Source organism: Apteryx mantelli, chromosome 1, assembly GCF_036417845.1.
Source record: "Apteryx mantelli isolate bAptMan1 chromosome 1, bAptMan1.hap1, whole genome shotgun sequence".
Lineage (NCBI taxonomy): Eukaryota > Metazoa > Chordata > Aves > Apterygiformes > Apterygidae > Apteryx > Apteryx mantelli.
Window position 1 is genome coordinate 104,146,583 of NC_089978.1, and position 13,030 is coordinate 104,159,612.

Sequence of the window (13,030 nt, forward strand, 5' to 3'; positions counted from 1 at the left end):
TTGCATTGTTTTCAGAAAAAATAAAGATGTTATACAGGTACTTTCCATGGAGTCAGAAATGTGGTAACTATTATTCTAAAAGTTCAAAACATTTAACAAGCAACATTTTATTAATTTTTTACTTTCTTAGCCAGACCTCCACCCATCGTCTTTCCTGGCTTCAAGTCTTCCCCCCCAAAAAAGGGTTCAAGGTGAAGGAATCAATCCAGATTGATTGAAACCACTCATCTGGATCCAAAATTTCTCCAGCATATAAAAAAATTCAGCACAGAAAATACTACATGTGGCAGAGACGAGCGTGGCAGAAAAAACACGAGTTAGGTTTCAGCCAACCAGGCCAGGGGCCAGACAACCTTTATCAGTGACACTGATTTGAGTCGGGGTCAGACTAGCAGTTACCAGTGCTGGCACCAGGCCACAGCTGTATACTGGTGGGCATGAGCTGAGTTGGCAGCATCAGCTCAGTACTCTGGGGGTACAAATCGGTACCTTGACAGGCTAACACAGAAGTCAGCGAGGGAATAAAATATAAGCACAGAGCTTCCTTCTTGCTGCCAGGTACAGCTACTGCCAAGGGGGCAGAAGTCAAAAAAGTAGGAAGGGTGAGAAGAAACAATTTTAGGCTAGAAAACAGAGCCAAACTCTGTGATCAAGCAGCACAATAAGGCTAAAGGGAATCCAACGCCTTCTAAAAGCGACATTCACTTGCTGTATAACAGCTACGCAATATAAACTTTTTCACATGTCAACAACCTAACAACTACCTTTTCCGTGAAATAGTTAATTTAAATAATACCACAGGATTAAACTTTTTCTAAAATATGACTTCTACTTCTGTGCTGCTCCATAGGGTTAATAAAAGTTACAGAAGAAGAGTTACAGGTTTGATTGGAATTAGTTTCAGGCTCTACAAGACTTTACAATCTGAATTTTTGTGCTGAAGAGAAGCAGTACAGGACTACAGGGTTTTGTTTGTTTTTTAAGAAGTTTCCAAATTAAGATGAGGGGAGGGGACAATCAGCTATGATGAAACTTGTTTTCACTGTAGAAATTTGTTGCCTATGTCAGTATTATGCTTACACATACTATTAACAGAACTGGGTCAAGCCAGGTAGTTAAAGCAACTCTCACAATTTCTACTCATGTGGACAAAAACTCAAAATGAATCCTTATTCAGGGTAAAATATTTCCTTTTGCAAGCTATGAAAGGACAAATACAAAAGCCCCTAAAATCTATATCCAGGGAATAAAGTCTTCATGACAATAATTTGCCTATCTAACTGCATCCAAGACAACCTGCTAAAACCATTCTTCTAGGTTTTAGAATCCAAAGATCATCTTAGCTCCTCTTTTTAGCTGAGTAGCAGCTTGTTATCCAGTTGTCTGTGCACATACACTTAGCTTGTACTAGGGTAATTCAACTTAGCTTACTTTACACTGATTAGATACTATTTGAGATATGCTGTCCCTCGACTTACTGAGGTTGTCTAAAAAAGTTAAAATAAATCATTTATTATAATCGTAGGAGAAGTGCATATACAGAGCTATTTATCAAGAAGTTAAATAGCTAGAAATAAGAATCTTAGTGAATTAAAACAGACTGCTTTAAAAAACAAAACAAAACCAAAATACGAAGTTATTTTGTTGCCTTACAGGAGGGTTATGGCAAGAGACTGCTTTAAAATGAGCTCAGTGCACTCAGGGAGAATGAAGGAGATACCACTGAAACTCCAAAGAATTGAGACTATTAAGTAAAATGGATCCAGAATATAAAGCAAACCATTTTTGATAATTTTTGACAGCATCTTAGATTCAGAGTTGTCTTTGACAGATTTAAAGTATTGATATTAACAAACCCCCTGAAAGAACACAGATGGAAATTCTTCCTCAGCAGCTGAATACAGAGGAAATTCTTCTTAAGATGAATAGAAAAAACTGTGAAGAAAAAAACCCACCACCACTTAGAGTGATCTCTGAATCTGGTCTCCTCTGTATCCCTCAAGTTACAGCTCCTTTTCTTGACCTCCTGGTCCCAAGGGAAAAGATACTTAGCAAATGAGGACTAATATAAAGAATGCACTCAATTGATCAGGCAGCAATGAGACTGCTCTCTTTTCTAAATGTTGACTTAAAATATAAATAAAATTAAAAATCAGCTGAATGGTTTCTTATCTGTGTCTATGTAAAACTTGCTTCAGCCCTGAGTGGGATTAGTGTCTGTTGGCTTTGCAGCCACAAACCCAGGAACTCAAGAAACAAGAGTGTGGGTGCATTTCCATTGCAGGAGGCAAGCTGTTTTTTTGTTTTTTTTTTTTTAATAGGTTTGCTTGCTGCAGTCAGGATGTGTGGCTTTGGGAGGGGATTGTGTGGCTTCAGAGGTTAAAAATTTTTCAGATAAACCAGTAAGGAGGAGAGAAAGTTAAAACTGGATTGAGATACAACCCTGACAAACTATGCTTTTTGATGGAAATAATCTGTTTTCTTTATTAAAGAATTGCTTTCATATTCCTTTTCTCATATACAAAAAAAAATCCCCACAGGTAACAATGAATATGTGCAATATTTTGTTCTTATATGCTACTCCAGGGAAATAATTGTTATGAGGCAGATTAAACATTACCATGCTGATCTGTAGCAGTACACTTCAGAACTTTAATATTAAAGTAAATGAGCATTATAGGTACTTCAACAATGTATTTCAAGATAAGCTGCAAAGGTTTGAATATCTTTATCCAGGACATTTTAAATGTGTTTTGCAGTTTTTGTGAGTTAACTATTCTTAACAATAGACTGATTTATAAAGCTGCTGCTGTGTTGAGTAATGCATGGTACTGTTCTGTATGAGGACTCTTGGCAGAGCATACACCAGTGTGTGCGTCTACAGAAGAATAACTTCAGACTGGTCTTTTCAGGTCAATGGTAAACTGACCCCAGGAACTTTTAGGGCACTGTGACTTAGAAAATCTTTTATGAGACATCACTCTCAACATTTGTAAGAAGCATGTTAGAAAACATGTAGCCTGCAGATATTATAATAGCTTTATTTTTCTTCTCATTTAAAGTAATGGAAAAAAAAAAAAAGCAGCACCTGAATTCCCTACACCCAAGTTATTGCCCGTATTTACAGAAAGTGTGTTTCTGGCCTGAAGTCATAAAAAAACCAAAATACCCCTTAGGACAAATGCTTTTAGTCAAGTTATAAATCTTTCAACACAACTGTTCATTAAGGAAAAGGAGAGATATCCTTCCATTAAAATAACATTTTAATGCACAAAATATTGAAATAGTGGAATAAAATCTGGCTACATTGTTCTCAGCAAACAAAACAACAGGCACTGAAAATTACAACTACTAAGTTCTGTTCAATTTCTGTCTGATTCTAGGCAGCATATTCTTCAGCAAGTGGCTATGGTGAAGAAGAAAACTTTTTTATGGAAGAATGATAAAGAAAAAAATGTGTGCATGCTAAATACTATCCTAAAAATAAAGAAAATCTGTGCAAGTGTGCATGTTTTAAGACCAGAGCTTCTGGCATAAAACACAAAGCCTAAGTCAGTGTAAATCCCTGGTAAAGCAACAAACTATACTTAATTTATCTACCAGCATAGTGCCAAAAAATATCAGCTGATTTGCAACATGTAGAAAGCATTGAACAGAAAAAGAAAGGTGCAAAAGTTTGCAGTTAAGCGTGATCAATCGGAGCAATTATATTCAAATAACATTCAAAGAAGCAATACAAGTGTCATTCTGAAATTAAACAGGTGGGCTTCAGGCTATTCTGGTGGCTAATTCACTACATGCACTAATGCCACTTGGTGAATTCTGTGTGTACACAGCAACAAGACAACAAACACGTTTTAGTCTAGTTTTATATGAAGAATTTAATTATCTATACATGTAACTAATTTTAAAGGCTGTATTACAGTTGTTAAAGCTGCAGGTTTTTATATATTTATATATTTTACATTCATATCGATGAAATACTGAAGTGCAATTGAATAAGGAGCTTCACTCGTTCTTTGCACCAGATGATAGGTGGGAAGCAGGGAGATGAGGGAGGATTAGAAACTCTACAACACTGCCAGCATGAAATTTAGAAATAATGAAATACAAAAAACAGAACAGAACTAAATGCTGAAGTAATTAGTAGAAGTACTATATTGTGCTTGAGGCATTGGGAAGAGAGGTTTCTGCACCGACAGCACCAGGCATTTCATCAAGAGCTTGTAACTAACGTTGGAAAGACAAACATGGCTTAGCTATAGCACAGCTACTACATAAACTCGACTGTAAGCTCCATTTAATATTAATTTGTATAAATTCCACAGTCTAGTTAAAAAATGTAAACATTGGAAATTAATTGCAGGGAGATATTTCTATACATTCTTTCTTGTCAAGATAATTACTTGTTCAAAACATGTTGTTCCAAAGTCATGAGAAAGTAAAAATGAGAAATCAAGCTTCATGTAGCCAAGATGAAAAAAAGTTAATTCTCAAATCTCACATGAAGGTAGCAGTCTATTGATTTCTGATACAAAAATGCAAAAAATGAAACATCTGAGACAAACACAAAACAGGATGTTTTCTAACTGTATGCAGCTACAAGTAATGTGCAAAATAAAATTAACATAACTGGGATAACAACATTATGCAAGGTTAACATCTCTTGCATTGGAAGGAAGTTAATTTCTTCTCTCCACTGTATATTACACACTCAACAAGGAACACCTGGTACATACAGTACAATAACTATAACAAAATACCTTATCTGTAACTGGGCACATATAAAGTTCCTTAAACTGATTTAATTCCTTCTGTTCTTTTGCAATAAAAATTAAAAAAAAAAAAAGAAGACATATTGACAACACTGGACAAGTGGACAATAAAAAAGAAAGATACATAAAGTCTCAAATTTATGGACATTTGGAACAATTTTAATAGCACATGCAGCATTCCTTGATAGTGGGTCTTTTTGCACAAACAAAATTGAAATGAAGAAACTTAATTTATACTTTTCCTTTAAAAGGCTAAAATATATATTCAAAAATAATTTTAAGACTACTGCAAGCACCTGTGCAAAGGTGGAAAAATTAGTTTGATAACTATGAAAGCCACAAAAGGACCCACTATCCTCTGATTTTTTTTTTGGTTTTTTTTTTTGTTTCATTTTAATTTTGCGTCTATATCTGTAGGTAATTAACTCAAACATTGCGATTACATGCAACTAATGTAAAATGAGGTAAACTGCTCTGCAGTGTGTTCTTCTACTCAGAAGGCAGTAGATGATCATGCTGGAAGTCACATGATCAAGGCTGCATCTCCCATCATCCCTCTGGGCAGTGATATGGGATAGTGGGTCTCTTTGAGGACTTTCAAGCCTGAGTGGGGGATGGACAACATATGATTCCTAGAAAAAGGAGGAAAACAACACATAAGCAAAACAAAACAATGAGCAAATTCAAGCTAGGAAAATGAGTCAGGCATGTAAACAGCATGATGCAAAAATGGTAAAGGGTAACATGCTACAAAGGGGATGGGAACTAAAAATAAAACAAACATAAAATAAGGTTTGCATTATAGAAGGTCTTCAAAGAGACTTTGACAAACGCAGCAGTGGGTGAAGCTTCAAGTTCTGCAAACCACAGCAGAATCACAGCAATGCTGCATGTTTCATCTTAAAGTACGGCATACCAAAATCGGAGCACGGCAGCAGAGACGGTCACTTACATTGCTGGCTTGGGTCCATGTCTGTTGTCAGCTTCACATAGTTGGATGGGAAGAGACCCACTTGTCCATTCACCTCCCCCTTCCACCAGTCTGGGTCTTCCTTATTGAGGACGTTTATAATCTGGCCTTTATTGAACGCCAGCTCATCGTCATTCTGCGCGGTGTAGTCGTACATGCCAATTACTTGGCACACTGGAAGATAGAGGAACAGGTCTGTAGCAGTGGTAACATTTCAGCACAACGTAAGCTATGCCTTTACCAGCTCCAGTCACTGTAGATGCTTTGTCAAAGCATGGCTCTGTGACAATATACGCTGGTCCAAACCCGTACTGCTGTGGTCCTGCCCCTCTGCACTGGTGCTCATCTGAGCCCTCAACAAATTGGCTCAAGGCAATTTAAAAAAAGGAAGGAGTTTTCTAGCAGTTTTGCGCTCTCAGTTGGCTTTTTGAGGGGTCAGGTTCATACTAGGAAGGGCAGAGCACAACAGTGCAAGCTGAGGACAGCGTAACCTGTCTGGAACTGTACCCTAGATATTTTTGTCAGGAAATAGGAGAAGAAAGGAAAGTTTTAAATTTTATCAAAAAGCCAAACACTTCAAGAGGTTAGCATTCTATTGCCACATCTCTTCAGCTTTATGTAAATTTTGGCCCATAAAAGCATCAAATTTGTTTTATATTTACAAAAATCGCATTTTCCACCCTCTCCAACCTATTCTAAGTCATCTATCCTTTCCAATAGACCTGGCCAATGGACAGTAAAATCTAGGAAACATTTTAAGTTCCATTACCTGAACTCTTTTCTAATTAGAAGAGGACTGGCTCAACACGGCCCTACAATTCAAAAGAAAGCCAATGGTGATATCCTTGTTACTGCCACCAAGATGTCAGGAGCACAAAAACATTGGAAAGGTGAGAAAAATAAAAAATATACTAGGCCATTTAAGCTATTCTTTTGGCACCATGGGACTGCTTCCAACAATATATTTGCTATTTTCTTACCATGAAAGTGGTTCTCAGGATACAGTGGGCTCTGTTCAGTTATAACAGAGCGGTTTTCTCTCCTTAATTCTCGAAAGCAGCAGAACTGTTTGTTTAAATACATAGTTTCCCCTGTCTTTCTGATGTGTTCTGTATGCCAAGTAACAGGGTTTCTGGTATTTTGCCTTCAGACACAAGGCTGCTATCTAATTAGCCCTGCTGTCAGGTTCTCTATTATATTCAGCCTCTATTTTTCTTTTATTTTCATTCTTGTACTCAGCCAGCAGATTATTTAAAGTTGTCAAATAGCTCCTCTCTCTTTTTGGAATTTATATTTTTGAAATGATTATTTGTTTTAACTCCTTTTAGTTAACACTTTGTCCTTGTTCACAGACATCATAATTAAACTTTGCATTTAACAGGACTTCTGTAAATATCTCAAATATTTAGTTGTTTCTTGTAAAAGGAAAAAAAACCCAACACAACTGTCATTCACTGTCACTTGTAACACCTAACACTTCAACTAGCCAAAGCGTACATTTGCTTGGCACGTTGAAGATAAACCAGCATTTCTAAAGAAATGTATATCATGGTATACCTCTGTTTTAGGTAATTTTGCGCTAACCCAAGATAAAATATGTGTACTCTACTGATGTTCATATTTCACTTTAAAGGATCTGTGAATCTGTTTTACAGCATTCTTGTTACAAGTTTACAGGATATTATTGATATAAAGAACGGTAAAAAGTTAAAGCTACAGTATACTTGAATATAGTATGTATATTAAAAGATTTGTAATCTCTTTCAAAAAATTTTCATTTACATCATTCTCCTCTACTTCAAAAAACTTTGTGAAATTTGGTGTTGTCCAGTAGTATTATCAGAATACCTAAACAGTCTGACGGGATTCCAAGAATCACCTTAAACCCGGGAAGGTAATTTAAGAGAATTCTTGTAGAGAGGGGCCTCCTCAATAGAGTCTGAAGCAAGGACCTCATCTTGATCTTACTTAAGCTTGGTCACAAAGCTTAGAATACACCTTAGTCCAATACAGGAAGATATTAGAGTAGCCCCAGCAAGAAAGTTTTTCACTCATTTTAAACTCCTATCAGTACCAGCTCCCAAAGCCACTGCTAACTACAGAAGCAGGCTATGGCCTATCTGCTCTGAGCTTCAGTGTTTTTTTTAGCAGTTTCCTTTTTAGAAAGATTGTCTATTGATTAATACTAGTCCGACTGCAGTGGCAGAGAGAAGCCAGGTTCTCACACAAAACTCATGATCAGTACAAGCAATGAATATACAAGTAAAGTACAAGTAAAGGTACAAGCAAAAATGTAAGGAATGAACGTCTTCATTCTTTAAATGAGCAGAATGGTTGGAGACATGTTTCCCAGTATTTGTATATAATGACTTCCTTACATCTGGCTTTCTACAAGCAGCAATGAGAGGTTGCTCAAAACCAGGAAGGACACGTTCATTTTGCAGGTTTAGAATGGAACAGCTAACAGAAGAACAGCAGTAGGAAATTAAGAAAACCTCAAAGTATAATAAAACAAAGCATCCATGCAACATACTTAAAAAGAGGTTGTTTAAATCATGCAGTCTGCATTACAATATGACACACAGAAAGCATATATATCAAAACAAGCAAAATGACAAAAGAAACAGAAGTTTTGATGATACTAGTTTCAAAACCCAGACAGTGCATATGAGGGCCCACTCTGATCCTTTGCAATACACTACCATGGGCACTGTCCTACCCTTGCGGATGTTTTTTTCATATAGCAAGCCTCCTTGCTAACATACTTCCTCCATGAAGATGCCTCTCAAAAGTCAACCTCTTACATTAACCACATAACAAGTGAGGCCACCTATCATAACAGAAAGACAGGATGGTCCTGTTTCTTCTTTTCACTCTCCAAAACATAAGTTCTACCACATAAAGTTGAATTTGGTAAGAATGAATGCATTACGATTTCAATGAACTGCTCACAATGAAAAAAGTGCTAGAAAGTTTATTTTGTAAAAATTTTACTAGCATATGTGAAAAGTTCCACAATGTTAGACCTGAAATTAAAAAAAAAAAAAAATTCTTCACACTGCCTTGTAAAAATGTGTCTGAATGCTGAGCTATCATTTTATCTGCAGGACCCAAACTCATGAGTCTTTATAGAAGCTTGACTCTCTGCATCTTTAAGACTATCCCTAAAGGAGCCAATTTGCACCATTTGTAATGTTTGGCTTCTCTGATACAGTACTTTCTTCTTCTTCTTTTTTTTTTTTTTTTAAAACAACAACAATGACTTATGAAATAAACTGTTAACTGACTATCTTTCATATATATTTAAAGGAGAAAACTATGTTCACTACCATTTTTCATACACCATTATTTATTAAATTGAATGAATGTCTGTGATAGAGTGAAAAAAATGGCCTGGGAAAGCAATAAACTTTTTAACAGCCCCCCCTCCCCCCCCCAATCCAAATCCAAATTCAATGAATGAAAAAGGGAGACAATCACATCAAGTCTTTTTGGTGGCTTATGAAAGAGAATACATGTATTGTACACATTTTCGATTGACAAGATTCCTCTACCTAGTACCACACCAACTCACAAGCCTCAAAAGATTAAAGACTGAAGCAGTCACAAGGAAGGAATTTTTTTTTTCCCCTCAGTCTTCAGCCTGGCTTTACATCTTGCAGCAGACTGGCAGGACTGTTGGATATTGCCTAGCGGGGAATTGCCTGCTATTGCCTGTAGCAGATAACTTTCAAAAATTACAATGCTCTATCACTCCTGTATCCTCTCATAAACCCTAAAATAAGCAACTATGTAGGACAAAAAGCTACATCGTCATTTGAGTGGTTTTCTCACACTTAATGTTTGGGAAAACAAAACCTTCCAAATGAGAAATGCTTCAACTGCTAAGCCATGGATCACTATGAAACTTTAAAAATTCTCTCATGGACAAATAGTACAAATAAATAGGACTGATAACTTTAATAAATTTTACTCTTTGAGATGTAAAGCCACACATAGCTTTTTTTATCACAAGAGATCACACCTGAAGGACCACCACAATAAATATACAAATTAATTGTATACTTACTTGTAAGAATTTTTTTTTAAATGAAGAGTTTTACCAAAGTGACTAATGTGACATACTCTAATATCCATAGTTATTTTTAAAAGTCCTATTGTAAATGACATACATTACAAAAAGCAATTTTGTTAATGCTACTGCATTGCTTACCTGAAGGTAATGCTGTTGATTTAGATAGCTCGGTTGGCGTAGTTTTACTGGTACCAGGGCTCAGAAGTTTTACATAATTAGCAGGGAACCATCCTATCTGCCGTTTTTTCCCTCGCGCCTAGTAAGAAAACAGTTCTTTTAAGAGGATTAAGCACATCAATAGATCCTTAGGCAAGGCAATTCAGCCAACATTTTAATTATTGCAGTCACACTGGCTACTTTAGAGTATGAAAAAAGTTATTTTATGAGGAAACAATCAGCTATTTTTGTGGTGATAGTTTAATAATATCATACTTCCCACTACAGAAGTAAGCTTGTATGAAATCTAAACCATTCTTTACTACTAATCTGAGTGTTTTTTCACTTAACAGTTTTTCTACGTTGTGTTCTTTATAATTAATATTACAAACCTGTTCCTTCTGAAAGATTTAGCCATATTTCATCTTGTTTATACCACAATTCTAGAATATTAGGCTACCTGTTGTGGTAATGAGTAGTAGCACTGAAATGCTATTTCATTATGCAAAGAATTGCATTTAAATCAATACCTGAATTGTGATAGTTTAAGTAAAGAAAGATTAAGAATCCCAATAAATTTTTTTCTTAAAGAAACAGTACCTAAACTTTGTAATAAGCATCTCTTTTAGACTCCCCTGTCCAAACAATAGACATAACATTACAAACATATGCTGCATTAACTAAGTGCTAAAAAAGCAAACAAACAAACAAAACCCAGCAAAACATTATGGCAGGAAAAAACAGGTAAAGCTTGGATTCCAATTAGAAATCCTAAAGCCATATTCCAACCAAACAAAAATTAAGCTTCAGCAGCTATAAATACATAGGGAGAGAGACTACGCAAATTATCCTAATTAAAAAAAACTAGCATTTTAGAAGGTATACTAGGTGTTCTCACACCTGTCTAATCAGAGACTGTCAATATGAGAATGTGGTGCACACACACAAGTGTGCGTGTGGTCCAAGTGCCCCTGCTAAGGGAGAAGCAGCTTATCACACACCTGACCTACAGCAGGGCTCTAAGCTTCTAACACAGGAGCAACCAGTCGCTGTTGGAAGCAGGGTATCGGGGCAGCCACCCTGCAGCCCCGATCCAGCGTGACAAGGCCCACGCTACCAAAGCGGGGCAGGAGTTTCACAGCAACTGCATCCTGAGGTTTTGTCAAATACGTTTTTCATTCCAAATAAAATTAGAAGAAAAAAATCTGAATGTAAGAAGGATTATTCTAAAACTTTTAAGCAAAACTCAGCTTCTGTATCAGTGAAATCTACGCTAAGATTTATTTTACCTGTTTATTCTTTTTTGCAGTTGGAATACAGTTAAAATTCTGAGCATGTAGAATTTTGCCTTTACAAACAAAAGAGATGTTAATTTTAGAGAAAGAAGTCATCTAAAGGTACTATTCTTTAACTACTTCCTACTCTCTTTTTTTCTTTACTGAAAAAAAATTGTTTTGAGCTAATGTGTCTAGATTATTCATTTTTAAATGTTCTGGAAGACTGCACTAAACCCAACAATGTAATACCTAACACCTCATTTTTAATTAACTTTACTGTGACCCCTGAGAAAAGTATGAACAAAACTTACCTAAGGTCAAAATTGAACTGTACAGATACTTTTAAAGTATCTGCTACTTTGAAATTAAATGTATAAAGCAAAGAAGTTATTATTAATACCCTTCTCCAAATCCAGTTGTCATTTCACAACTGCTCTTTCTCCCTTTTTTCTTTTTTTTTTTTAAATCAATTCCTCTATCCATTTCACCATATTTCTGCATAAACCTTTGTACTCACATAACAAAGGAGTCAGGAATTTGCATTACACTGGTACAACAGGAGAGTAAAGAGAATAGGAAGGGGTCTGTTAATGAAAAAAATACTTGTCAAACTACACTTGAGATAGTATGGTATCCAAAGCTACAGATGAATATTTACACAATAAAAAGGTACACTTTTTTTTTTTTTTTTTTTAAACTCACTCTGCTCATTGGCAGCTAACTGGTAATTTTGAAAACGCTTGCCCAGTGAAGCTTATTTTATGTTTTAAAATAAATTTTAATGTGAGACTCTTTCAGGTTACAAATCAACAACAACATAGAGGTTACTGAGATTGAAGACCAAAGTAATCCTAGAAGATAGTTCCTCCACAGAAGAAATGGAAAAAATGTCATCAAAGAAGGAAGAAGGAGCAGGTACTGATGTTGAAAAAATATTTAAGTTTGAATTAGTTCAAACATCCACATTACAAAAATAAATTGATTAAACTCTTTCATATAGTGTCCCCATCAAAAAAAAAAAAAAAAAAAAACACCTTTATTTCTGTGGTACAAGGCATGGCTGAACCCCCCCCCCAGCTTTGCCACTAAAAATCATTGAGAATGAAAGTTTCAGAATTGTCAAGTTCTACACTTAAAAAAAAAAAGATTAAAATATTTTATGAACTATTATCTTCTATTACAACTTTAATACAACCTATCTGCTGGCAACAGACACCATTCTTTTTACTTTGCTACATTAAATCGAGCCTTGCTGAGACAGGCCCATCAGAATAGTAATCCATATTGTCACATTCATTATGCAACTTGAAAAAGTGGTGGTCATCTCAAAAACCAGTGGTGGAGCGTACTTTTAAATTTTCCAGCAAAAGGGGCAGCCAAACTTTTGGTTGAAGCGATGCAGAAAGCTTCTTATGAAGGTCTTCATGGATCACGTGTTCCAGTATCTCTCCCACTTTCACAGACATACATGCATCATATGATCACAAGCAGGTCCTGTCACTTAGCCCAGCGGTCCTACATGCTCCTGTTGCATAGCAGCCTTTGCCTCACCACCTGACATGACGACTGCTTTTTTGTTCACATGACAAACACTTCTGGACACAAGACTGGGAGGGTGGATAAGTAGCCCAAACAGTAAGGCCTAAAATTCACTGCCTTCTTATATCTGAAGGGCCTGGAGAAAAATGTACAAGGGAGTGGGATTGCAGGCTGGGTCTGATTTGTGAGGTGAATATCCTTGACTTACAATGAAGCAAAATGGCTTGCTCTTGCTGTC

At 36.1% G+C, this 13,030-nt stretch overlaps 1 protein-coding gene across 1 annotated transcript in view; it reads right to left on the minus strand.

Annotated features, from left to right (window-relative positions):
* ITSN1 (intersectin 1) overlaps positions 1 to 13,030 on the minus strand; it is a 138,159-nt gene that overhangs the window by 17,659 nt on the left and 107,470 nt on the right. The window contains exons 27-28 of the mRNA XM_067298961.1: positions 9,959 to 10,076; positions 5,728 to 5,919 (exon numbers count right to left, since the gene is read on the minus strand). Coding sequence (XP_067155062.1) covers positions 5,728 to 5,919; positions 9,959 to 10,076 — 310 coding nt within the window. The remainder of the gene's footprint in view (positions 1 to 5,727; positions 5,920 to 9,958; positions 10,077 to 13,030) is intronic.